This window comes from Aricia agestis, chromosome 3 (assembly GCF_905147365.1).
Source record: "Aricia agestis chromosome 3, ilAriAges1.1, whole genome shotgun sequence".
Lineage (NCBI taxonomy): Eukaryota > Metazoa > Arthropoda > Insecta > Lepidoptera > Lycaenidae > Aricia > Aricia agestis.
Window position 1 is genome coordinate 14,573,913 of NC_056408.1, and position 25,412 is coordinate 14,599,324.

Consider the following 25,412-nt stretch of genomic DNA (forward strand, 5'->3'; position numbering starts at 1 on the left):
CGTAAGGGCTTCTGGCGCCTGTGTGCAAAAAAGGATTTAGGCGCCCCTTAGGCAAATTTTTTCGGTTCTTGGTTTTGGCGCCCCTAAAGATGGCGATTTGGCACCCCTAGAGGATGGCGCCCGTGTACATTGCACACATTGTACATACTATCTACCCATCACAAAGCGTAGTTTTTTGTCGGCGTTGCGGAGTAATCATGAAATCTTATCTTGAAAGCGTAAAGAAAGTAAAGATTTTTAGTCACTAAAACTTCAAGCAGTTTTATTGGCGAACAACTATTTTTAGAAATAAATTTCCACCAATTTCATTGTGACTTAGAAATCATGTGGCGGAATCAGCAAGTCAAATAATCTATACTAATAATAAATATAAAGCTGAAGTGTTTGTTTGTTGTTTTAACGCACTGATCTCAGAAACTACTGGACCGATAAAATTTTTTTTTTCAGTATTAATCAAGGAAGGCTTTATTACATATCCTATGTAGCCTGTATAATATATTCACGCTAAGACCAATAGGAGCGGAGCACCAATGAAGAATGTTTCAAAATCGGGTGATTTTTCCTATTGTGCTGCGTAAACGATAAAAGTTTCGCAAAAATCATATAATATCACATAATTTTTGCCCTTTGAAAGTTTAAAAAAGTACCTATATATAATTTGTAAAAAAAAGTATGTTTTTAAATATAGGTAAGTAATAAGTATACGTTCTTTTTTAATATAATCTGAAGACGTTTTTGTATATCTTAAGGAGCTTGCCACAATTAATAACCTTTTTTATGCTAAACAAAGGTTGGCAGCTTTTATTTGCATCTCTGTTTTATTGTTTACGTTGTAAGAAGTGTAACAAGGAGAGAAACAATATAAGCTGGATTATATTGTTTATTTATAAATTATATTAGGTCGTATTAAGACGCCGATTTTGGGCGCTTGACAGCCGAGAGATTATAAGTCTTTTCTTCATTCTATACTTTAAAATAAAAAATAAATATGTACATTGTACTGGTTTTTTTTTATTTCTTTCGACAAGCGCTTCTCGTACTTCCCATCACTAGTTCTGATTTATGACATGCCGTGAATTTGAATTGGCCAATCGTAATGCATTTCTTCTGTCTCCCCCCGCGTCGCTTACCTCAGCACATTGACACAATAATTTGTTAAGAGAAATCAAAACATTAGGCGTCTATTGGGTTATGTGGTCGCTGTGACCGACACTACATGCAAAAGGAAGTCGTTTCCGAGAGAGTTTGTAAACACCAATAATCTTCCCCTCTGTGTGCTAAATAACTCTACTTTGTATTTTTATCGAAAGTGCATGAAACATACTATTATAAAATGGTTACCTAAAACCTGTAAGTTATTTAAAAAAATATTTATTAGCAAAAGTAATTGTGACCAACACTACAGCCCAAAACGTGACCGACACTACACTCACTTTGTGCAGGTCAAAAGTCAAAAGTCAGTAGTTTTACATGACACCTTAAAATTTATGTATCTCAGCACGTACAATATGAACTCTAAAATTATATAAAAGCAAATCTGTAATTAGTTAATTCATTAAAATGCTTTTTTTGAACTTAAACATCACAAAAACGAGATCACTAATAATTTGTCAATAAATAACTCAACACGAAATCTTCTCAAAAACTATTAACATAATATCAGGCAGCGATAGGCAGACTTTCGTCATTTTTTTAAGCTAAAAATTTTCCATTATATGAGCCCTATAATAATAATAATAATCTATGGACGCTTCACACCACGTCAGTCTGGCCCCGTGCTAAGTACCTAAAGGACTTGTGTTACAGGTACCAGACAACGGAAATATATTTAATACTTTTATACTATACATATATTTAAGATTTTTATTATATCATACACACATTTAATACACATCCAGACCCGGGAACATTGAAAACTTTATGTTCCGTCGGCGGGATTCGAACCCGCGACCCTCGGCTTGAGCTACCAACGCACTCATCACTGAGCCACAGAGGTCGTCAAATAGAGCCCTATAGAGGTAAGAACGACCAGACACTATGAAGTTTCGGTCGCTATTACTTTAGAAGGTTTCCAGTTCTGTAGGTCTACCTTACGTTCAATAACCCACTACCAATACCCATTTCCAGACATCGCTCAATTTTGGATTATATTTGACTTTGAGGTGGTCTGGCAGGTACTTAAAATAATAAATTAGCTTTCTGCTTCTCTCTCTCTGCTTTCTATAGCTATTTTCGCCATCTATCACCAAAACTAACAAACAAAAAGTTACTTTTGGGCGTGATCAACTCTTTAATGTGACTGACACTACAAAAATATTTTTTAGAGTTTAGGTGTTATAAAAAAGGATGACAAATTTTTAATGCCAGTATCATTTGAGTACCGGCGTCACGTAGAAAAATTTTAATGAATTTTCCCGAATTTCAAAAGCTATATCAGTCTTCAACTTTGTACCTAGAATAGATATTAGGTATCAACTCTTCGAAATTCAAAATTGAAGGTATGTAGGTAAGGTAATGGTTAAATTTATTAGTACCTGGATGACCGAGCTTTGCTCGGTATAGCAAACACTCATTGACTTCGTGTTACTTAATAACGCCATCTGCTGGTCGTTAAAATAATTAGTTGCTAACAAAATAGTATTATTATTCGCCAATAGATGTCAGGAAGAGTCATTTTTTTTTCAGTTTATCGATTATCGATAAAACACAAATAAAAAGACATTTTCTGAAAATGATTCCTAGCCCCCGCCCCCGAAACCCTCTATGTACTAAATTTCATGAAAATCGTTGGAGCCGATTCCGAGATTCCATTTATGTATATACATATATACAAGAATTTGTTCGTTTAAAGATATAAGATTAAAATTGAGTGGTATACGCCGCATCAAGAAACTATTATAATACAAATAATTTATGCGTTAAAATAAAATGCTTCGATCCTGTCTTGTGGTTATCATTCATTCCTTACATCGTAGTTCGTACACTTCTTAACTTGTAATTTGTAAGTTTTAGTTTTGTCTCGCTGCATCACTATTCAGTATTCACTAGAAAGTTTAAAAGCAGTTTAGATTAAGTTTTTTGTGCAGTATTAATATACAATTTAAAAAAGTTAGTTGTCATTTATCTGTCATCGTTTCATAATGTCATTTGTCAACGCTGTCAATTGTCAAACTGTCATTCTGTTTCTGGAACCGTACCATACCGTGTCGATATGTCTGATTCTGCCGGCGATAATTCAAAACTTCGAGTAGTCGTATTAGGAGGTAAATATTTATGTAAATATTTTCTGAAATAAACCGGCGTGTTTACTTTCGGATATAAAGTCCAAAAATGTAATGTCCTTTTATGAAACTTTTTAAAATCTCTTAACGGTTTTGGAAAGTGTTAGTCATCCTGTGACTTATGTTTTTTCAATTCTCTGATCGCAAGGCCTGTTTCAGGGTGCGGTTTTATCGGACGCAACCTCGTTGAATATTTAATAAGCAATGACTTGGTGAGCTATTTACGTGCGGTGGATAAAACACCACCACAGCTGGCCTTTCTCAATCCAACACATACGAAGATTTTTGAGGACCCCCGCGTTGAATACAAAAGTGCCAATCTTATTAATCCAAGTAAGTTGAAAAAATACATATTTTCTGTCTATTAAGTCATAGAAGATAAGTTATACTTAATTAATATTGCACTATGTTACTTTATCCCCACCAGACTGCAAGAGCAACAGATTTTGTTACATACAGTATCAATTAATACCTTTTAAATATTCAAAACAAATTATTTGTGTAATATTAAAAGAAAAAATTAATGTACAAAGTTTTTACCATAAAATATTTAAGTACTCTCATTCAATTCTCAATCGCAATTTACAATAAAATTGTAATGTAAAAACTTCAACAAATAAATGCCTATGAAAATAGGCAATACTTTTATATTATTTTAACACTTATGTTATTTGTTTTCTTTGTAAAAATTGATCCTATTCTGCCTATTAATTAAAAAAAAACTTTAAAGGACAATATTTTATCCTCCCAAGTCCCAATATGCACTTTGTAACATATTGTTTCCTCTGAGCATAACATTGTTGACATGGTTGATAACATATCAGTTTGTGACTCACTCCAGACTACTGTGCTGAACATATAAACTGAAGATAATAATGATGTCTGCTTCAATGTTTTTATTTTATTTATATTATAAATGGACAAGACCCCTTAGGGAATATGCATATACATCTTTGTATATTACTTATTTTATTTATTGAAAAATTTAAGATTATTTTAAATATTACTTATTGGTATTAATGGTCTTGATTTGTCTTAATATCAAATAAACTTGTGTTTTTTAGACAATGCAATATAAGCCATGATAATTTATTGGTAAACCCATTGTCATTTGAGCAAGATATGAATGCATGATTATGTCAATGGAAGTTATTTAAATAAAAATTTAAATTGAATACATACACTGAGTAATACAAACAGTAATGATCAGGACATTTGTATTTATTACCCTTTGTTTAATAGCATTATTACAATATTTAAAATGAAATGAATGAAAAGTAACCCTAATATGTTTAAAAAATATATCTTAATATATATATTTCTTGTGTGCGTGTGTATGTGACTGAACTCCTCCTAAACGACTGGACCAATTTTGATGAAATTTTTTGTGTGTGTTCGTGGAGATTCGAGAATGGTTTAGATTTACAGTTTGGTCTACTGGAAAATGTTTTTCAATTAATTTCTTATTTATAAGGAGTTGTTGATTTTGGAATGTTTTACATTAGATCCGGCGGACGGCGCTATCATCGCATTCAATATTATTCTATTTCAATTTAAGTTTGTCCTGACAGATGGTGCTACGATTAATTTGAAAAAAATTTTGTTATTTAATTCATGTGCTGATTAAAATATTAAATAAATAACACATAGGCTACAATTTTAACCGACTTTCAAAATGGGGGAGGTGTTATGTTCGTTTTCTTATATTCAACGATTACTCCGCCGTTTGTTAACCGATTTTCAAAATTTTTCTTTTGGTATATAGGCTATCATCCCAATTTGGTATTTTATTCAGAAAAGTGGTGATCTGATGAAGGATCCATAAGTAATCGAGGGAACTCCTCAAAACTTATAGGGAAACATATGGTGACTTCGGTTTCGTGAGAAGTATTCTAAGCATATGCTACCAACAAGTAAGATTTTGCACCGAGATATACCTGGTATACCGTGGTTCGGAAGGTGCTGAGAGAATTCCTGATTCTTTATAGATACAAGTTTGGGAGTTTCGGCGTTGTTTTAAGAACAGAAAGCATATGCTACTATGCAAATTACATTCTTCATCATCATCATCATCATCACTACCATATTATACCATTTCATAGTCTTTTAGATCGAGACTCGAGTTTGTCAAGCGATAATTTAAAAAAATCTTTATCTACCTAATATTATAAACCTGAAGAGTGTGTTTGCTTGAACGCGTCAATCTCAGAAACTACAGGTCCGATTTAAAAACTTATCTCAGTGTTAGATAGATCATTTATAGAGTAAGACTCATCATTTATCGAGAAGGTTATATTATATTATTACTCTAAGACTAATACGACAGAAGAAACTCAGGAAAATGTGGGAAAAACGGGGGAAATATTTTTTATGGGAAAATGTAGCTACGGATTCTGTAAAATTTCTAATTTACGCGGGCGAAGCCGCGCGGGACATCTAGTATTATATATATATATATATAGTCAAATCTACTTATATTGTAGATTGTGTAAGTTTCAAATGTAGGCTTATCCTGTTATATCATATTTTAATACTTGTGTAGCAAGATTATTGTATGTGACATGTGTAGAGAATTTATAATAATGAAGGTACAGGACTTTTAATAGTTAGCCTGAGGCAGGGGCTAGCACCTCTTTGGATGTCAGGCTGTAGCTTCATACCCAATCATGTTTCCGAATAGATAAATAAATATTTAGCACTAATACATTGTTTCTCAGCTACTTGTGGATTTTTTAATTCTATAAATTTGTAATTTTGGCACTTCTGACTTAGAATGTCACCTTGGACTGGGTCCTGAAACACCTGAAAGTGATTGGGAATATGAGTTGTTGATTCAGCTTTGATTGTTATAGATAGTCAATTAATGCCAAATGCATACATCTCTTTTAAAAAAATCATCATGAAGTCTATAAAATCTTTAGCATCATGCGCCAATGCATTGGAGCCCAACGAGGGGCCATGGGACCTGGTGGTGAACTGCGCGGGGGAGACGAGAGTGGGGCAGATGGAGGCGGTGTACGCAGAGGGCATTGTCACACTCAGCGTCAACGTCGCCAAGCACTGCGCCAAGCTCAATGTTGGAAGACTCATCGAAATATCTAGTGGACAAATGTATAGCAGTGATAAGGTATTCATAAAAAAATTCTAAGGGACTGTCCGCACTGCGAATTTTAACCGCGCGGATGTTATTCACACGAATTTATTCATATAAATTTATCGCGAATTTTTATCCGCGAAAAAAAATCCGCGCGCGGCGGTTAAAATTCGCAGTGCGGACAGTCCCTAGGTTTATAGTCAGCAAATAGTTTTGCGTGCTTTGTCTCTGTTACCCCGTACCGTACCATCCCGTACTTATCCTATATCTTTAAACGAGCAATTCTTGTATATATATATATATATATATATATATATATATATATATATATATATATATATCAATCTAGCTAGGAATAATTTTTAGAAAATGTAATGTTCATTGAATACCAAGCCAAGCTCGGTCAAATAGCTAAGTAGTTTGTAACTCGGAAATTTCCGGTTCCCGCGCGTTTACAATAATAATTGCCTATAAATCATAATATTATCAACTATGTATTACATTGAAAACAGCTATCCCCAACCAAGACCCGCGGGCCGCATGCATTTTTTTTCACTTTTGTACAGCCTACAGGGCAAGCGCTCCAGCGTCACGAGTTTCTCCATACAAAAGTGAAAAAAAAATTTGTGGCGCTGCTACTTTTACAGTGAACTCTCTACAATGAACACATCCACACCCTAAAGTATTATCACTTAGTTTTGTAACACCTTGTATATCTATTCCATGCTTATTTTTAGCCACAAAAAGAAGACTGTCCTGTTGAACCGTGGACTGTAGAAGGAAGAATGAAGAGCCAGGTGGAAAAAGAACTGAAGAAGCTGGAACCTGAGTTGAGCTTTACGATCTTGAGGCCGGCTATTGTGTATGGAATAGCAGATCGAAGAAGTCTAAGTAAGTTAATATTTGTGATACAATTCTAATTCATAAAAAAACAGGATTTGTTCTACTGAGGCTGTTGTCATTTTCGTGGCGATCGGGGTGGTAATAGGCAAGACGGCTTGCGTTTTTATAACTAAGTACTTTAAAAAAAATGATTCCGAATGTTATGTACTTATGCAAAAAAAATTACCTTCGCCACCCCTCTGTCCGCGGAGGTTCTTATTTTATAGTTTTTTTTTTTTTTATATTATTAGAATTTTTTCATGTGTTGTTGTTAATATCAAAAGCTAGGTTCTACAAGAATTTACTTTATTTGTAGCTCCACGTCTTCTATATGGCGGCATATACAAGCATTTAGGTGAGACAATGAAACTGCTTTGGACAGCAGATATTAAAATGAACACTGTCCATGTGAGAGACCTGTGCCGAGCCATCTGGGTCGTCGGCACCAGAGCAGACACGAAGTGGAAGACGTACAATGTGGTGGATGAGGCTAACAGCTCGCAGGGCAGCCTAACGGAGCTCGTGTCGGATATATTTAAGATAAATCATGATTATTATGGAACAGCTCTATCAACACTGGCTAAGGTATGTTCGCCTGAATGTTTTCAATAGTAGTAGTCGTTTTTCAGACATCATCTTGTTGTCACATTCAATACGACTGTTGATAGCTATAATGAGCATAATGTGCTACATCAACAATTTGATTCAACTATAAGTTAATGCGCTACTTTTTTATTCCGCTATTAATATGAATTTGTGTCAAAAAATATACCACCATGACTCATGACCATCGGCGATGAAAAGTGTCTTATATTTAATGAAATGTTCCAATAAATGCTGATCGCAATAGTTATCTGGAAAATTTTAGTCACATACAATTTAGCAGTTAGCATATTTTAGTTAGCATGCCGCCGTAATTATACCAATACCATATTTTTGAATAGCTTACTAACCAATAACCATGTTATGTACACAGAGCGACATAGCGGCAGTAGCAGAGGAGGCGAACGACAAACACCTAACGGCGTGGGCGGACATCTGTCGGCGGTACTCGTTGGCGCACTCGCCGCTCGAGCCCAGCGCGCCGCCCGAGCTGCTGCTCAACAAACAGCTGTGTCTCGACGGCGGCGCACTGCGACAGTTGCTGACGCCGACTGTGCCGCGACCCACTGTGGAGTTGCTGCGACAGGTGAGTGCTGTCCGCAGCTGACGGCAAAGATGTAGCTGCTCGGTTTGGTCACGGTAAATGTCCTATCGAAGATCGATTTGTGGTTGAAACCGTTTTTGTTAATATGTAACAAAGTGTCCGTTTTTGTTAATATGTAACAAAGTCTATGGTCAATTTATGGTTATAAGTTATAACTATGTTATGTGGTGCAGAATTTATTAAGGACCAAGGGCGTTACGCAACTTACAGAAGAAATTTATAATATGTTTTATCGCGGAGTTTCAATGTTATTTTATGGAGATTTGTCGTGAAGCCAAACGAGCGTAATTTGTGAGTTGTGAGTCATAGAATTTCTGCTGGCAGAAATTCTGCTGCATTCAGTTTCATACAAAAGTCCTGTTTGATTCACACGGCGACGCAAAATGAGTTATCTGCCGACTCGCACGCATTATTCCGACCGAATTGAGTTCGCGGGGAGCGAGGGCAGTGTTGCTAACTACACGTCCATATTTCCTTATTAAGTGGATTTACCCAGCTTCTTTTTCTGGCATTATCTTCTGTGTCTTCTAAATATTATGCTTCGTAAATGCACAAAATTTTCAATGGTTCAATTGCACGACACAAACACCTGGTATAAACGTTGGACAGCAACTGAATAAAATGCACTCATCTGGCAGCCCAACAAATTTCTGCGACTGAAATTCTGCGACTCACAACTCAAAACTACGCTCGTGTGGCAGTCCAACAGAATTTCTGCCAAACTCACAAATTACGCTCGTTTAGGCTGGCTTTCGAGTCCAACTAACAAGTTACTTATAATTTCAGGTACTGGAAGATTATGCTTCAATGGAACTTTTCCCCAAAGCGCTTATACTATGACCAAATTAATGTAAGTTTTTTAACATATTTTTGTAAATCAAAACGATGTGTGCTATCTCAAAATTATGATTTGTCTGTTTCGAAGAGAACCTTTACGCGGTGTATATCCACAAAACGAAATCGTTTAAGTCATGACGTAATAAATAAAATGTGAATGCTGTGATATACAAAATTTTTTAAATGAGATTTATAAGATGAAATTATCAACATTGAAAATAGTTTTTAGGACTAGCGATACCAAATAGTATTCGTTTTGGGTGTTCACTAAAGAACAAAAGAATCTATAAAATATCTATAAATTAAAAAGTACTTAATATGGGTACTATATTGTACTTCCAAAATTTGTACTTAACTTTTACTGTGGCATCTACATTTTATTTGCCCCTTCATAAAAAATATAAAAGGCGCTCGAAGATATTTCGTTATGAATTTTGATTGCATTATGTATTTGTAACTTAGAAATTAAGCCAAGATATTGTTACCGTAATTTTTAAAGTAAAGTATTTTTTAAAACCTACTCAGTTAAATTTTGATTCTTAACAAAAGTAAATATATTATTATAAAAAAAATATTTTTGAAGCATTTTAAATAATATAATATTGGCTTGACTTTTTAGTAATTATTAACTGCAGTTCTATGTGGTATAATAACGCAGACGTTTTATGCTTTTATTACAAAATTTTAATAGATACCTGTTGTTTAAAATTATAATACGCATTGTTAACTTCCAACGATAAAGACATAAATAGCATATTAAGCTAAGTTAATTTTGTATATTTGCTCAATCTAGTTTTTATATTTTATTCAGTCAAAATTTGTTTTAAGTGTAGCGTTTTGACATTTTATCTTTATATAATTGATATAAATATCATATAGATTCCTTTAAACTTGTCAAAGTAACTTTGTCATTATAACTGGCTGAACGTCTGGCCGTGGCCAAACAGGTTTTTTGTCTTCTGTATTAAATGCTATTCAGAATATTATGTTTAAAAAAGTTAACTATGTTCTCATTTTAAAATTAGTTATTGCATTTTTTTTACTTGCTATTGTAAACAAAAGATTAAATTCGTATTTTCTAAGATGTATGTAATTCTTTTATGAACTATAATTTTAAATTTTAAGTAAGTTGTTTCTTGCGAACGCTATTATCACTTATGCTTTATTTATGATATTATGCCGTTTTGCATAAATATAATTTTTTTTTCTAAAAATTTCGCCGTTTAATTTCATCAGAAAAAGCAGGAAATATTATTATAGGTCACACACATCGCGTTATGCCAATAATGTTTTCCAATACAGTATTTCACACCTATAAAATAAAATCAACATACCTACTTTAAACGCATTTATTTTTTTAAACAACACTTAGGGCCTGTTTCACCACATCCTGATAAGTGCCGAATGGGCTATCCACCACTTAACTTGACATAATATGAAGTATCTGATATATCTGATCATAGAGAATCTGTCAAAAATTTGTGAATAGCCTATTCGGCATTTTATCAGGAAGTGGTGAAACAGGCCCTTATAATAATCCGAATTAGATGCAAACAACAGTAATTATTGCACTCGCAATATCATTAATTAGTTTTACAATTTACAATACATGAAAATAATTACACCAAAAAAAACAAATTCACTTCAGACAGTTAAACAAACAAAAAATACTAAAATAAACAGCTCTCATTAACTTAAATTAATTGCAGCAATACCATTCTGCTAATAGTGCTCGATAGACTTCGTAATACTATGGCAATGACAGGTGTTATTTGTGTTAATTACTTAGATTAGACTGTGTTCATGTAATGTATAGAATATAGAATATAAAATATAAAATAAATTATTACGTTTATAGAAGATTAGATGATGGGCGCTTGATGATTGATGTAGTGCCGATGTTCCAGTGTTGCAAGATGGCGCGGCGGAAGATGTCAGTTGGATACTTGCGTTTTGACCCATTAAAATAAGTAATTACCGCGTATGGTCATTCTAAAAACGCGGAACCGCGTACAGGTGGTTTATTTAAAAGTGTTCCTAGTAAAACAGGATTCGAATTACGATGTATCTTGTACTCTATAAACGATATCTAGCACCAATAGCAAAATGCTCTTACTAGAATAAATCCCAAGAAAATATAAGCTTTATTATTATTAATAACTATTTAGTTAATAAATTTAATAAGATAACCATTATGATTACAATAATTGAAGTATATAAAGATAAATAAAAATAATATTCTTATACAATTGCTGTTGCATATGACTTCAAATTCTGTTGAGTCAACAATGTTGAGTTAACAACTTCGTAAACTGTTGATATAAAAGTTTTAAATTCAATATGATTGTAATGAGATCAAAATTCGAGAGTGGGCAGTTTTTGCAGCACTCAAGCTGTTCACTACATATCTGACATCATACCATGTTTCTAAGCATCAAACTTACCTATAAAATTGAATTTAGTCTCATAATATTATGTGATTTTGAACTTCACTTTTGGTGCAAGTGGCGCCAAACTCGCGTAGCGGATATCGAGGGAAAGAGAGGATTATTTATAGGACAGGATCGATAAGACCTCGTCCAATGTCATAACAGTGCACAAACACAACAACAGATGGCGTTATAAATGATATGCGGCAACAATTCATAGAAATATAACAAACGGCGCCTTCATTATGTTTAAGTAGAATCTGCTTTTGTGATGAGCACTTGAGCAGTCGTCAAAATTGCATCCAAATCGGAGCATACTACATTCGAAAATGTTTTTAAGTGAAACTTCTTAAGCGAGTCAAGCTCAAGAGCGAAATATCAAGGTCGGGTCATAAAAAGTCCGACGCCGTCACGATTTAGGCTAGCCGTAAACACACGTTTTCCGTATTCGATTTCCGAATTAGTTTTCTCCGTATTCTGAATTCTGTGAGACTAACGAAACGTTTTTTTCACGCGCGAACGGGCCGGGCTTGCACTTGAATCATACGTGCGGAATATTCGTTCCGTACGGAGAAAAACGAAAGTGTGCGGCATTTACTGTATTTTCTATCAATTGCATGCATCGGCTTTCCGAATACGGAAAACGAATGCGGAAATCGTATACGGACAACGTATGTATGCGGCCGGCCTTAGGACATAAGTCTCACTTCACACGTGTACACACGATCCTTTTCGAAAATATTTTACTTTATATTATGTATAAACAAATTGGCAATACTCGTCCCAACAACAATTCAATAGATTCGCACAACTGTGCAATAAAATGGTAAAACGTAACGTCCGTCACTTACACCGGTCTCAAAATTTGAGTGGCGCTTGCTGTCATGTGTGCGGACTCACGTGGCAGTAGTCCGTTAGCGGCAGAATCACCACTTGTATCTGAAAATAAAGTGATAGGAAAGTAAAACGCTAACGTAACTGGCAAAAACATGCCCAAGAGTCAATTCAGACCGCAACGCGACGAGGCGAGACGCAGCGCAGCATAAAGTATGGATTTGACAGATTTCGATTGAGTGAGACGTCTAGCGAATCTGGCAAATCAAACCCTAAGGGTTAAATCAGACTGGAACGCGGCGCGTAGATGCATTTCTAAATTTGTATGGATTTGACAGATTCGCAAGACGTCTCACGCAATTGAAATCTGTCAAATCAGTAGAAATTAAGAAATGCATCTATTGCATCGCGTTGCGGTCTGAATTGCCCCTTATAAGTAACCTGTTTCTTAACCTGTCGCTTATAGATTAATACCCAGTTTCTGAGGATTTTAGACACGAGATCCATTCACTGGCGCTTTTGTTAGTCTAACCTTAAGAGGGCGACTAACCCAAAAAATCAAACTTCGTCCTTCTCTCTTCACACTCACGCCCGTCTTTCATATGCCAGGTGAAAAAGGACGACGCGGATTCATCGCCAAATTAGTTTTTTTCTCAATAACTCAATAAATATACAACATTTTAAAAATCCGCTAGGTCGATCTCTCAATGATAGAATTTTATACAATGTGTTAAAATATTAACTTAGTTCAATGCACGGTTATGGCAATAAATGAAAAATTTGTGAAAATTAGATGCATCTTTGTGATTTTTTTCTATCGAGAAAATTTTAAGATATCGTGTTTTTGCTCAGATCGAATTCTCGGAAATATAATGTAGTATCTTATTTTAGAAAATGAAACAATTCGGGGCTTACTTTAAACTATAAAAATGAATTATAAAATCGACACTTTAGGGTTAGTCGCCCGCTTAAAACATTATAATAATAATATCTATGGACGCTTCACACCACGTCAGTCTGGCCCCATGCTAAGTACCTGAAGGACTTGTGTTACAGGTACCAGAAAAAGGAAATATATTTAATACTTTTATACTATACATATATTTAAGATTTTTATTATATCATACACATATTTAATACACATCCAGACCCGGGAACATTGAAAACTTTTTTTTTGTTCCGTCGGCGGGATTCGAACCCGCGACCTCCGGCTTGAGCTGCCACACTCAACCAATTGAGCCACAGAGGTCGTCCACTTGCACAACCATTGAGTAGATAAACTGACAAACTCTATATTAATAGTTCGTTCTTAGGCATATGCATAAGCATATCTGTGATTACTTGATATATATTGTAGGGCAGTATTAATTAGATATTTTGATATTTTGTAGTGTATAAAAACAAACATTGTCCACCTACCCGCAAGTGGTCACGGTTGGGCCCAAGCAGATGTTTGGGCTCGGCCGGCTCGCAGTCTTCCGTACATTTAGGGCATTTTCTGAAATTCATTATAAATGTTTAAAAACTAATTGCGACCAACCGCGCGGTGAGAATAGTAAAAATAGAGAAAAAGAAAATTAAACTCACTTAGGTGGCGCCAGGTTCGAGTTAGCTGGTGAGTACAGGGGCGTATTCAGCTCGTCAAAATCAAGGGCACCATCGATGTTTAATACTCTGTGAACATTTACAGATGTATGAAGTATATGTATAAGACGTTATAACATCTGAATACTGTATTAAAGTGTAATAAATAATTATTTAGTATCAAAAAAAGGTTTTGCAAATTGGCGTAATTTTAGTTGGTTGTCACACTCGGGTCAGTCCATAAAGTTAATATACCTAGCGGAATAGAGAAACAAGGCCTGTGCAAGAGAGACGTCACTATCAGTAACACTGCGTGGTAAAAAGAGACGTGTGATACATGACACAAAGAGTGCTGCCACTCTTTTTGACGTCCAGTCGCCACGTGCCGCACGTTGACAATTTAATCTCATAGAAATCATGTTCAATCATGCTTGTGTAAGTGTATACATACACATATTTTTACACACAGATGAAATCAATTTCGGTTTCGTTTGACAGCTCGAGATTGTTGCTCTATTCCCCTAGGGCCTAGGTATAATAACTTTATGGGTCAGTCATAATTTTTCGTTCGCCTAGGTACATGACAAAAATTTAAAAACTAGACTGGAATGTAATTGATTAACTATAAGTCCTTCTATTCTAGTCTTAGCACACAATACAAGTTAATAATAGATGGCGGCGCATTGGCACCTGTTGGGCTGAGTTTGGTTATGGTTACATTATTTTTAATAATTCTGTGTAGATTTTGTCTGCCTAAGGGGCTGTTTCACCACTTCCTGATAAGTGCCGGATAGGCCATCCACAACTTATCTGACAGATAGTCCATACTCCATGTCAAATAATTTGTGGAGAGCCTATCCAGCACTTATCAGGAAGTGGTGAAATGCCCTAAGTCGCACAAGTGATATTTAGTTCTATTACCAATGTGCATGTTACCTGTTGTGTTTGGAGAACCAGTGCACGCGCTCGAGCACGGCGGACACGTGCTCCACGCCGTTCTGCACGCCCCACACCAGGATACCGATCTACACGACAATATTATGTACATCGAGGAAATTTATTTATAGGCAGTTGACAGACCTAGACCAGTCATTTAATCGGCTTATTGTCAATTCAATGTTAAAGCGCTTACAGATGAACGGCACGCGTCAACGGCAGTCGACGGCAGACGACGGCACGTGTTGGCGGCATTCGACGGCAGCCGTCGACAGTTTATGACGCTTGCGACCCTTGTGGGGGGGGCCTACTACGACCTTTCGTAAAACTATTATGTTTCCAGAACACTCTGTTGTAAGATTACAATAACATCACCATACTCACTTTTCAAATATAATTTTACTAAAAAAAAAGCAAAAAATGCAAAACATTGTTAAATCCGCTGTGAAATATCAACTTTTTTAAAATCGCTAGTTTGATGATAAAGTAATATTGCTCATTTGTCAAACGGTGTCGCTTATTAGAGGTGGTGGTAGGCCCCCAATTGTGACGTACCGCATCCACAGGTCGGACGCTTATCTTTACCTCAAATTACACTTTAGAAGTTTCTACTCCGAACATATTGTCTTAATTTTCCACGTAAAACAAGCCTATAGGCTTCGTTTCTGAATATTCTGTGAATTGAAAAAAGTAGGGGCTGTCAACCTTTTTTACGCAGCATACGTCATGTCATAACTCATACGCCACACGTTAAAAAATATATGACACGGCTGCCATCCGTGCCATCCATACTAATATTATAAATGCGAAAGTCTGTCTGTCTGTTTGTCTGTTACCTCTTCACACGCCAAAACCGCTGATCCTATTTTGCTAAAATTTGTCATGGAGAGACACACATATTTTCTTTATAATACACGTAATTTACCTTGACTCTAACGTCGGTGTCGTCATTGTCGTCGGACTTGGCGTCCATGTTGCACGTGATGGACACTCGCACCGTGCGCAACACTACCTCAGGAATCTGAAAACAATGAAACAGTCTTAACAAAAGTGCGCTAAAGATTTTTTTTATAAAAAAGGGGCCAAACGAGCAAACGAGTCACCTGATAGAAAGACTATCGTCGCCCATGGACTCGCAATTTAAAGAGCTGCAGGTGTGTTACCATAAAAACTGTACATTCCGTAGTAGAAAAAATGTTCCGTTGTGGTTAAACCCATTCCTGTGCCCAATTTCATCACAATCACTTACGCTATTACTGAATAGTTACTACTAAGCTAACCTATCCTACGATACAGAGCTATTTTAAAAATTACACGATTTCCACAACCTTTCACAGGTATGATCGCGAGCAATATATACTCACATCATAAGTCCCCGTCCATATAATCATCATGCTCTTCTTGAACCACACGCCCTTCGGGTACAAATCCACCGTCCACTCCGTCATCTTCTCGCTGGCAACATCAATGATGGACGGGCGCGTGGAGAAGATGAACGTCCTCGTGTGGTAGCACGGCAGGGAGTGGAAGTGGTCCACCGCAAGAATCGAACCCCAGATGTCCTCCGTGTAGAGACGGGGCGTGAACAACATCCGGCCCGCCTCCGTCTGCTGTATTTCGGATACTCGCTCGTATTGACCTGCAAATACGGTAAAGTATGTCATACGGTCTGACTGGCAGGCCACACGGTGAATATTGAATATTATGTATCATGATACATAATATTCAACAATTTACAACTCATGACAGCAATGCAACAGGCGTGTGACGGAAAATATTGCACAACATGCAGTCTGTCAAAAAATTTACATCGTCTTCGGATCGAATAATTCAAGGATATGTTCAATTAAAAATTTTGGCTTGTATTGTATCCAGAATCTTAACAAAATTTCCGTAATATTGCCAAGCAAGTTGAGTAAAAGTTTTACTGTAGAACAATGTAGACTTACCCGACTGATAGCTCATGGCAATAGCCATCCTCTCCATAAAGAACTCCTTATGCTCCTGTGTTAAAGGGCACAGCAGCAACTTAGCCAGCTGGTTTGGGCACATCATTGGGAACCTATAAATAATAATAAATCTTTGAACCTTGAGACAAGACCAAAACTATTTACATTGATATTACTTATTACTTTGAATTTCAAGGACATTTTGTATTATTTAGTTTTATTAATTAGGAGCAAAAAATTACCTAGATTGATGCAATGACTCGTAAGCTATGTTCGTAAAAAATAAAACCAATCAATGGTTTCAGTGTGGTTTAAAATAAACTACCTACTATTCGTTTTGACTCCATGCAAGCTTAACACAAATATTTCGTGCCATCATTATATTGGTACCAACCTGACGTGAGAAACTACTATGCTGACGAGGGACTCCCAGTGCATTTTAATTTCAGCCTCACTCGCCTCACTGGCAGTCAATCGTTCCTTTTGCTTGTACAGCCAACGGACGACGAACCTTAAATGAAACACATAGATGTCATGTAATACTGGCAAGAAGAAGAAACAAAAAAGAAAATAAAAAATAAATAAGTTAAGGGGATGGAAAAAAGTACAATAAGGAAACCGACCGAAAAATTTAAAACAACTTAAAAAACTAAAACATAAAAATTATTTTTATTCTAATAATACGTTAATTTAGTAATGATAAGTTGTATTTGCAAAATAATATGAAGATATTTGCTAAAGGGATTATTTGTCTCTGGCAGTTTATTGTCTCTGGTACTCACTGGTACAGCGAGATCTCGTTCTCCAGCACCAGGTCGCTCTGCTGGAGTAGCAGCAGCAGCGTGTCCGCCTCCAGCTCGCCCAGGCAACTCTCCACCCACACCCACTCCATGTTCCACTTCACAAAGTTCTGGCACGCCTGATTCAAACACATTCATAAAAAAATGCTTATAGATTTTTTGAAAAGTAGAAGTTGAAAATCTAAAAAAGCGGAAGTATTTTGATATAAGTACCTAAACTGGGTATGTCAAAAACCTAACAGTGAACATGAATCTAACATCTTTCAAGTTCAAATATTGACATTATGATGGCTGCAGAGCATGACAAACAATTTACAAACATACATACATAGGTACATTACCCTCCTGGTGTTGTTGGGTAAAAAAAAGAAAAATGCCTATTTATTTTAGTTTCACCTTTGTAGATATTTAAACCCTTTCACTAGCTTTACCTTAGCCACATCATTGTGTCCACACGCCATAGTGTATTGCATCCATGAAATCAGCTGTCCCCTTGTTGCCGCCTGGGCTATGTGCTGCGACATGTAGCTGAGACACAGAGTCACCAGATCCTATAACAAAATAATATTATAAGACAACTACGAGTATTCTATATAAGAGTCACAACAAAATGACCAAAACAACCCTAAAGCTTTGATCATGTACGCCTTGACATAATATTGTCTATAGTGGTGATTTGTGTTTTTTTTTAAATATTATAGCTTTGTTACCATTTAAATACATATTTTTGTACCTTAACATTATATTTATCTGCTAAAGACAGAACTGGTAGTACACTTATGTGTGAAATTTTAATTTGGCCAGTATAAAAGTACCTGTAACAATAAAAGGGTATAAATTTCTAATGATAAAAATACTTTAAAAATAAAGATATTTAATAATTTTTATATTTTCGTCTATAATTATGTGTCTTACATCATACATCAGGCATTAATAGTCTTAATATGCTCATGGTCTATTATTTTGTGTAAATGCATACACTCAAAACTTACTTCAGAAAGTGAGGAAACACAGATGCAGCAATGGGTGTCTCCTGAAGAACAATACGGCTCTCACGCCACTCACTCCACTCTCTGTTCATCAACATAATCTAAAAATAAAAAATATAATATTTCATAATTACTTACAACAAAAATTATTGTGTTAAGTGTGTGACACACACAATATTTAATATTAAAGTATAGCTTGTTGAAAAAGAGTAGACGCTGTACACAATTTTTCAAATCACATAAAAAATATGAAACCTTATTCAATCGAGATAAAAATGTGCAAGATGATAATATTTAAAGTGTATAAGTGTTCTCTCTAGAAATACAAAGAGAAAAAACCTGCACCTTATGAGCGCGATTATGTTTAGAAAATTTTGTACTGCGTCTACTCTTTCTTAACAGACTGTATCTAAGTCATGTTTAAACACTTTATATAACAATTTACCAGGATTAGAAATGGAAAGAAACGAAAGTAAAATAAAATTTCTAAAATTATCTCTTATTGCCAGGGCTCGGGGTTAGGGGGGTATTACATTATATTGGATTATTTCTATGATCATTAGGATCCAATATATATGATCATTTGATCATATCTGCCTATCACAATTTCATTGATCCTATTTTACGTCATATGTGGTTTCAATAGCCAATGGAGAGCGCTAACACTGACAGGTATTGACGTCAGGGTTACCAAAAAAACAAACCATATTAACAATAACGATGTCTTTTGACAAATCGAATTCTCTGAGATCTAGTAACCCTGACGTCAATACCTGTCAGCGTTAGCGCTCTCCATTGGCTATTGAAACCACATATGACGTAAAATAGGATCAATGAAATATGATAATGTAATATGCAGATATGATCAAATGATCATTTATATTGGATCTTATATATTATGATCATAGAAATGATCATATATAAATGATAATGTAATACCCCCCTTAGGTAGTGTGATTTCGGGATTTGAAAAGGATTGAAACACGAAAAATTTATATGGACATTCCCTTCCGCAGGATTCACATAATTGTTTTTATCGACCTCAAATAAAATACGAGATGTTAAAATGTATTAAATAAACATTAATATTGTCAGAAAAGAACACTACTACTACGATTAGGCCCTGCAAAATTAAACTTTGGTCATATATTCTATAATACAATACTCTAAAATCGATAAATCGATATCTAAAACAAGGCTAACATAATGCCTAGTTTCACTTTATTTTCAAAGCCTCTATCAACAAATATAATGTAAACTATCACTGACTTACATAATTTCGGGTATATATATGCCCTCTTGCTATCTTTGTGCACTGTTTTCAAACTAGATAATTTTGAGCTAGAACATAGGAAAATTACCGATCGGAAACCGACCACTTGCATTATAAAAAGTTGATTAAATGAACTATTAACTCAAAATAAGAAATATAAAATATTGAGAACTGTTAATCAGTAGGTATAGCGAGGAGAGACAGAAAGAACGAATACTTTGCGCAGATCGAAGAGCAAAAAAGAACGCGGCTTTTTTTCAAGATCGTAAAAACGACAGTGGTCGGTGATATGGTCGGCGCTGGGGGCGGGCACTTGATTGCACCGGAGTAGATTGAAATTTCCAAAATATTATTATTATTTTGTTAAGCAATTCTTATATAATATTTGCAATCACACAATGTTGTTTTAGCCTAGTTCAATAGATTTTTTTTTAAAAGATGGCATCACTATGCACCTTAAAAAAACAAGCCTAAATTGTGCAGATGTAGTTCTAAGTAGGTAGCAAAATTAATAAAATCAACAAATCAGATCAACAATCGGGATTCGGGATTTATCCCGGGGGTATGTCCATATTATCTTTACATTTTGTCACAAGTACCAAAATCACACTAACCGCGAGCCCTGCAGTGCTATTCTCTAAGAGCAAATATTAAAACAGCCGTAATTACATCGGCTGTTACAGCCGTGTGATCGAGATTGGTATTCACTTGTTTATGTTTTCTAGGCTGTTCGATACTAGCGCCGCGCGGCTGTAAGCGGGGTGATATAGAATCACTTTTTGACATTTCATGTAAGAAATTCGTATTCTCTAAGCTCAACAGCCTACAGCTTCGATTACAGCCTCGGCGAACGCCTACAACTTTTAATGTCAAACGAAAAGCTACTATTTCGTGGCTGTCGCCAAAGATTTTGTATGATTTTGTACTTATTTACTTACTGAAATGTACACCCTAATTAATGCACTGTTTTAATTTTTTTTTACGTTTAAACCGAAATTCAAATGCTAAGTCACTATAAAAATAACTCTTACGGCTTACCTCAAAAAGTCGCTAGAGCCCGAGTCCCGACTTCCGAGTCCCGACAATGACAAAATTGTAACTCCACACACAAAAATCTTGAAATTCACGTTTTGTATAAATCTTTCTAGTATCTAACTTTCTTCTACATACTAAACAGCGTTTTTATCGAGTTTTTTTACACTTAACTTAGAGCTTGTATGAACACTGAGTACAAAACATTAAACATACGCGGGTACATAGTTACATACCAAGTATTCAATATTAGTTAATTTTTACGTAGCACTTCAAGGTAAGAATCCAACTTTCACGAATCTCAGACAAAGACTAGGTATTCAATGTTTATGAAATATTATGTTCCACGAAATATTTCAAGTGGTTGGCGCGGGTCACTCGAGCCGAGGTACACTACTCTTATCGCGTAGCTAGTAGAAATTCTTTTTGTAAACAGCAAAACTAAAGCTATAAGTATTTAAATGAAGTTTCATCTATTTCATGTCCCTTGGTTTGCACTTTTGTTTACATTCTTTATATTTATCTTAATATATATATTTCTTGTGTGCGTGTGTATGTGACTGAACTCCTCCTAAACGACTGGACCAATTTTGATGAAATTTTTTGTGTGTGTTCGTGGAGATTCGAGAATGGTTTAGATTTACAGTTTGGTCTACTAGAAAATGTTTTTTCAATTAATTTCTTATTTATAAGGAGTTGTTGATTTTGGAATGTTTTACATTAGATCCGGCGGACGGCGCTATCATCGCATTCAATATTATTCTATTTCAATTTTAGTTTGTCCTGACAGATGGTGCTACGATTAATTTGAAAAAATTTTTGTTATTCAATTCATGTGCTGATTAAAATATTAAATAAATAACACATAGGCTACAATTTTAACCGACTTTCAAAATGGGGGAGGTGTTATGTTCGTTTTCTTATATTCAACGATTACTCCGCCGTTTGTTAACCGATTTTCAAAATTTTTCTTTTGGTATATAGGGTATCATCCCAATTTGGTATTATATTCAGAAAAGTGGTGATCTGATGAAGGATCCATAAGTAATCGAGGGAACTCCTCAAAACTTATAGGGAAACATATGGTGACTTCGGTTTCGTGAGAAGTATTCTAAGCATATGCTACCAACAAGTAAGATTTTGCACCGAGATATACCTGGTATACCGTGGTTCGGAAGGTGCTGAGAGAATTCCTGATTCTTTATAGATACAAGTTTGGGAGTTTCGGCGTTGTTTTAAGAACAGAAAGCATATGCTACTATGCAAATTACATTCTTCATCATCATCATCATCATCACTACCATATTATACCATTTCATAGTCTTTTAGATCGAGACTCGAGTTTGTCAAGCGATAATTAAAAAAAATCTATATCTACCTAATATTATAAACCTGAAGAGTATGTTTGCTTGAACGCGTCAATCACAGAAACTACAGGTCCGATTTAAAAACTTATCTCAGTGTTAGATAGATCATTTATCGAGTAAGACTCATCATTTATCGAGAAGGTTATATTATATTATTACTCTAAGACTAATACGACAGAAGAAACTCAGGAAAATGTGGGAAAAACTGGGGAAATATTTTTTATGGGAAAATGTACCTACGGATTCTGTAAAATTTCTAATTTACGCGGGCGAAGCCGCGCGGGACATCTAGTTTATTTATAAATTCTTTATTTGCATTATAAACAATATAAAATAACAAAAAACAACATTAGGCAAGGAACATAGCAAATAGGCGGCCTTACCGCTTTCAGCGGTTTCTTCCAGGCAACCAAAATATGGTGGCAGAAAATAATGTGTAAGTGCTAAACTTAAACAAAGAAAAAAAAATATCCTCATATATTTATAAATTTGTTTACATACGTAAGTGTAGAAGGCCAAGCGAGTTTTTTTTTATGCGACGAGTAACTCAATGGATACGAGGTTCATATCTTGGTACTTTAACTTTTTGGATATTTTTTCGATGCATTAATAATTTTGTCTATTTGAATTGGTTCAAATATGTACTACAAATGATTATTACTATAAAAGTTCTAATAATATAGAGTTTATCGGGACAAAATAACTAAAATTCCTAAGACAAAAATGTATCTATAGTCGAGTCCACTATCTGAGCCGCAGCCTCGCCGACAGCCGCAGCCGAGACATCGTCGACGAGCTAATAGAGCTTACAGAATACGAATTCTACAGCCGTGGTAACAGCGAACGATGTGACGGCTGCCACATCCGTGATAACAGCGGAGAGCACAGCCTTAACGTGTTCCTTAGAGAATAGCCTAGCTGCTCATTGCACAATATACATCTTACAACTGAAATAAAAAACCTACTTGGAATACTTCGCTAGTAGCACATAGTATCAGACGGTGAGCGGGATACTCAGTCCCACCAACTTCTAGAATCAAATCACTCATCAGCTGTTCTGCATACAGTGTTGCTATCTTGTGAAGAACACTCTTTGAATTATCCACCTAGAACCAAAAATTAACTATTAATTCTTTATCTATATATTATTTTTGTAATGTGTGGCCAATGGTATGCTACTTGATGGATAAAGCAATAACTAACAAGTCATTACCCATTACCCATTACAAACATACTTTCTGACTTCTGTGCCTTAATATTATTGTGTTAGCTGTCTCAAGTGCAATGAATCCATGGTGTAAGTTATATAATATATGTAGTAGAGACACAATAAATTCCTTAGTTCATCAGTAGTTATAGCCAACAATATCAAAATACTTAAGATACAATGTATGCCGTCAAAACTGTAGCAATGTTTTGAATGCAAAATGTGCATCGAGAAAATATTGTCGTCCTTTTTTGTCTTACAGTAATAGCACATACTACTTTCTCTATCGCTCATTTTACGCTTTACTCGAATCGAGAAAATATTGTCGTCCTTTTTTGTCTTACAGTAATATCATATACTACTTTCTCTTCGCTCATTTTACGCTGCGTCTTGATTTTTCTCTTAAAATGGAAGACAATAATTTAAATATTAATAAAATCTTAGTAATTACATGTAAAACATTACACTTTTGGCTTTATTTGTATTCTTCGTATTGTTACTGCACTGTCGGAATGCACATGACGGCATTCTGGAGCGAAATGTAGCGAAAAACAACGCGGTAATTAATGAATTAAATACGTCCGGCTGTTACCGCTGCCTAAGGCACACTGCTCTCAGATGAGTGAGCTCACTCATTTCGTGGGTGACACATTTTCGTGCTGACGATTGTACAGAATGCCTTTTCTAACATTCTAATTCTATGGTTATAGCAGTACCTATTCCTACTAGAGATAGTAGAGGATATTCCTATGAAATCACAAGAATAAACTGAACCTCAAAACTTATTGTACTTTAAATCCGATCAAAATTAAAGTGCCATTTAGTGTAAATCTCTTCAATATCAATCTTCAGTATTTTACGAACGAAAATCTACTGTGAGAGTACGACCATAATCTTACCTCCACATCTTCGCTGTTTTCCAGTGGGTTATGTTGATTTGAGGTTGAGGAAGAAGATGCATTTGCTGATAAACTCATTTTGTTCGGGAATAAAAGAGTCACATTCCAATTAATTATGTGTAAATATGTTATTTCGAATTTTTTTTTAATAAATTATAAAACTAATGTAAACAAAAAGTTTAAAGTAGACTACTGTCAACACACTGTCAATTTACAAGTGACAGATGTCAGAAATCTCAAATCGCTCATTTGGCAACTTATTTTTTCTTATTATGGCACTTCGGCTATTTAACCATGGCCAGCACAGACTACTTAGGGATACTACAGTGTCGACTGTCGACATGTATATGTCGCAGCCGACTGGTTTAAATAGCCGTTCAATCAAACAGCCCTTTGACTAAACAACGCCATTCAATCACACGTCTATACGTCGGTTAGCCGACTTGTTGACTACAACGTTCAACACTACAGCTAGACGATGCTTAGCCAACTGGTTTGTTTTTGTTTTGGCGGGGGGCTGCGCCCCCCAAGCCCCCCTTTTATTTGATGGCAGTCGCCGGCTGCTGCCGCAGCACACTCGCTGCGCTCGCTCGGCTCCCTCTGTGTTGTGGACTTGTGATCTAAGTTATAACCTAACCTAACCAACTTTTGGACTTTCTGGATTGTTTTTGTTTTGACGGGGGGCTGTGCCCCGAACCCCCCTTTCGGGGGAGGCTGCCTCCATCCATTTCATAATCCCGTAATTTCTCCTCGAATATTTATTGAAATTTTGATTCACTCGTATGTGCCTCCACAATTTTATCTCTTTAATA

The 25,412-nt window shown here is 35.5% G+C and overlaps 2 protein-coding genes across 2 annotated transcripts; one reads left to right on the forward strand and one right to left on the reverse strand.

The window, feature by feature from the left end:
• Nucleotides 1-3,179: 3,179 nt before the first annotated feature.
• LOC121725250 lies at nucleotides 3,180-9,811 on the forward strand. Its single transcript, XM_042112115.1, has 7 exons — nucleotides 3,180-3,263; nucleotides 3,441-3,614; nucleotides 6,203-6,408; nucleotides 7,113-7,266; nucleotides 7,574-7,842; nucleotides 8,234-8,446; nucleotides 9,251-9,811. Exons 1-7 carry the CDS (start codon nucleotides 3,212-3,214, stop codon nucleotides 9,302-9,304), a joined length of 1,122 nt encoding a protein of 373 aa, XP_041968049.1. The 5' UTR covers nucleotides 3,180-3,211; the 3' UTR covers nucleotides 9,305-9,811.
• Nucleotides 9,812-10,801: 990 nt separating this feature from the next.
• On the reverse strand, nucleotides 10,802-24,782 carry LOC121725241 (BTB/POZ domain-containing protein 17). The gene is made up of 14 exons (XM_042112102.1): nucleotides 24,601-24,782; nucleotides 23,460-23,600; nucleotides 18,826-18,923; nucleotides 18,567-18,648; nucleotides 18,265-18,384; nucleotides 17,816-17,952; nucleotides 17,428-17,544; nucleotides 17,034-17,146; nucleotides 16,449-16,723; nucleotides 16,010-16,105; nucleotides 15,085-15,173; nucleotides 14,152-14,238; nucleotides 13,984-14,062; nucleotides 10,802-12,669 (listed from the first exon to the last, which is right to left on the reverse strand). Exons 1-14 carry the CDS (start codon nucleotides 24,676-24,678, stop codon nucleotides 12,613-12,615), a joined length of 1,569 nt encoding a protein of 522 aa, XP_041968036.1. The 5' UTR covers nucleotides 24,679-24,782; the 3' UTR covers nucleotides 10,802-12,612.
• Nucleotides 24,783-25,412: the final 630 nt, after the last annotated feature.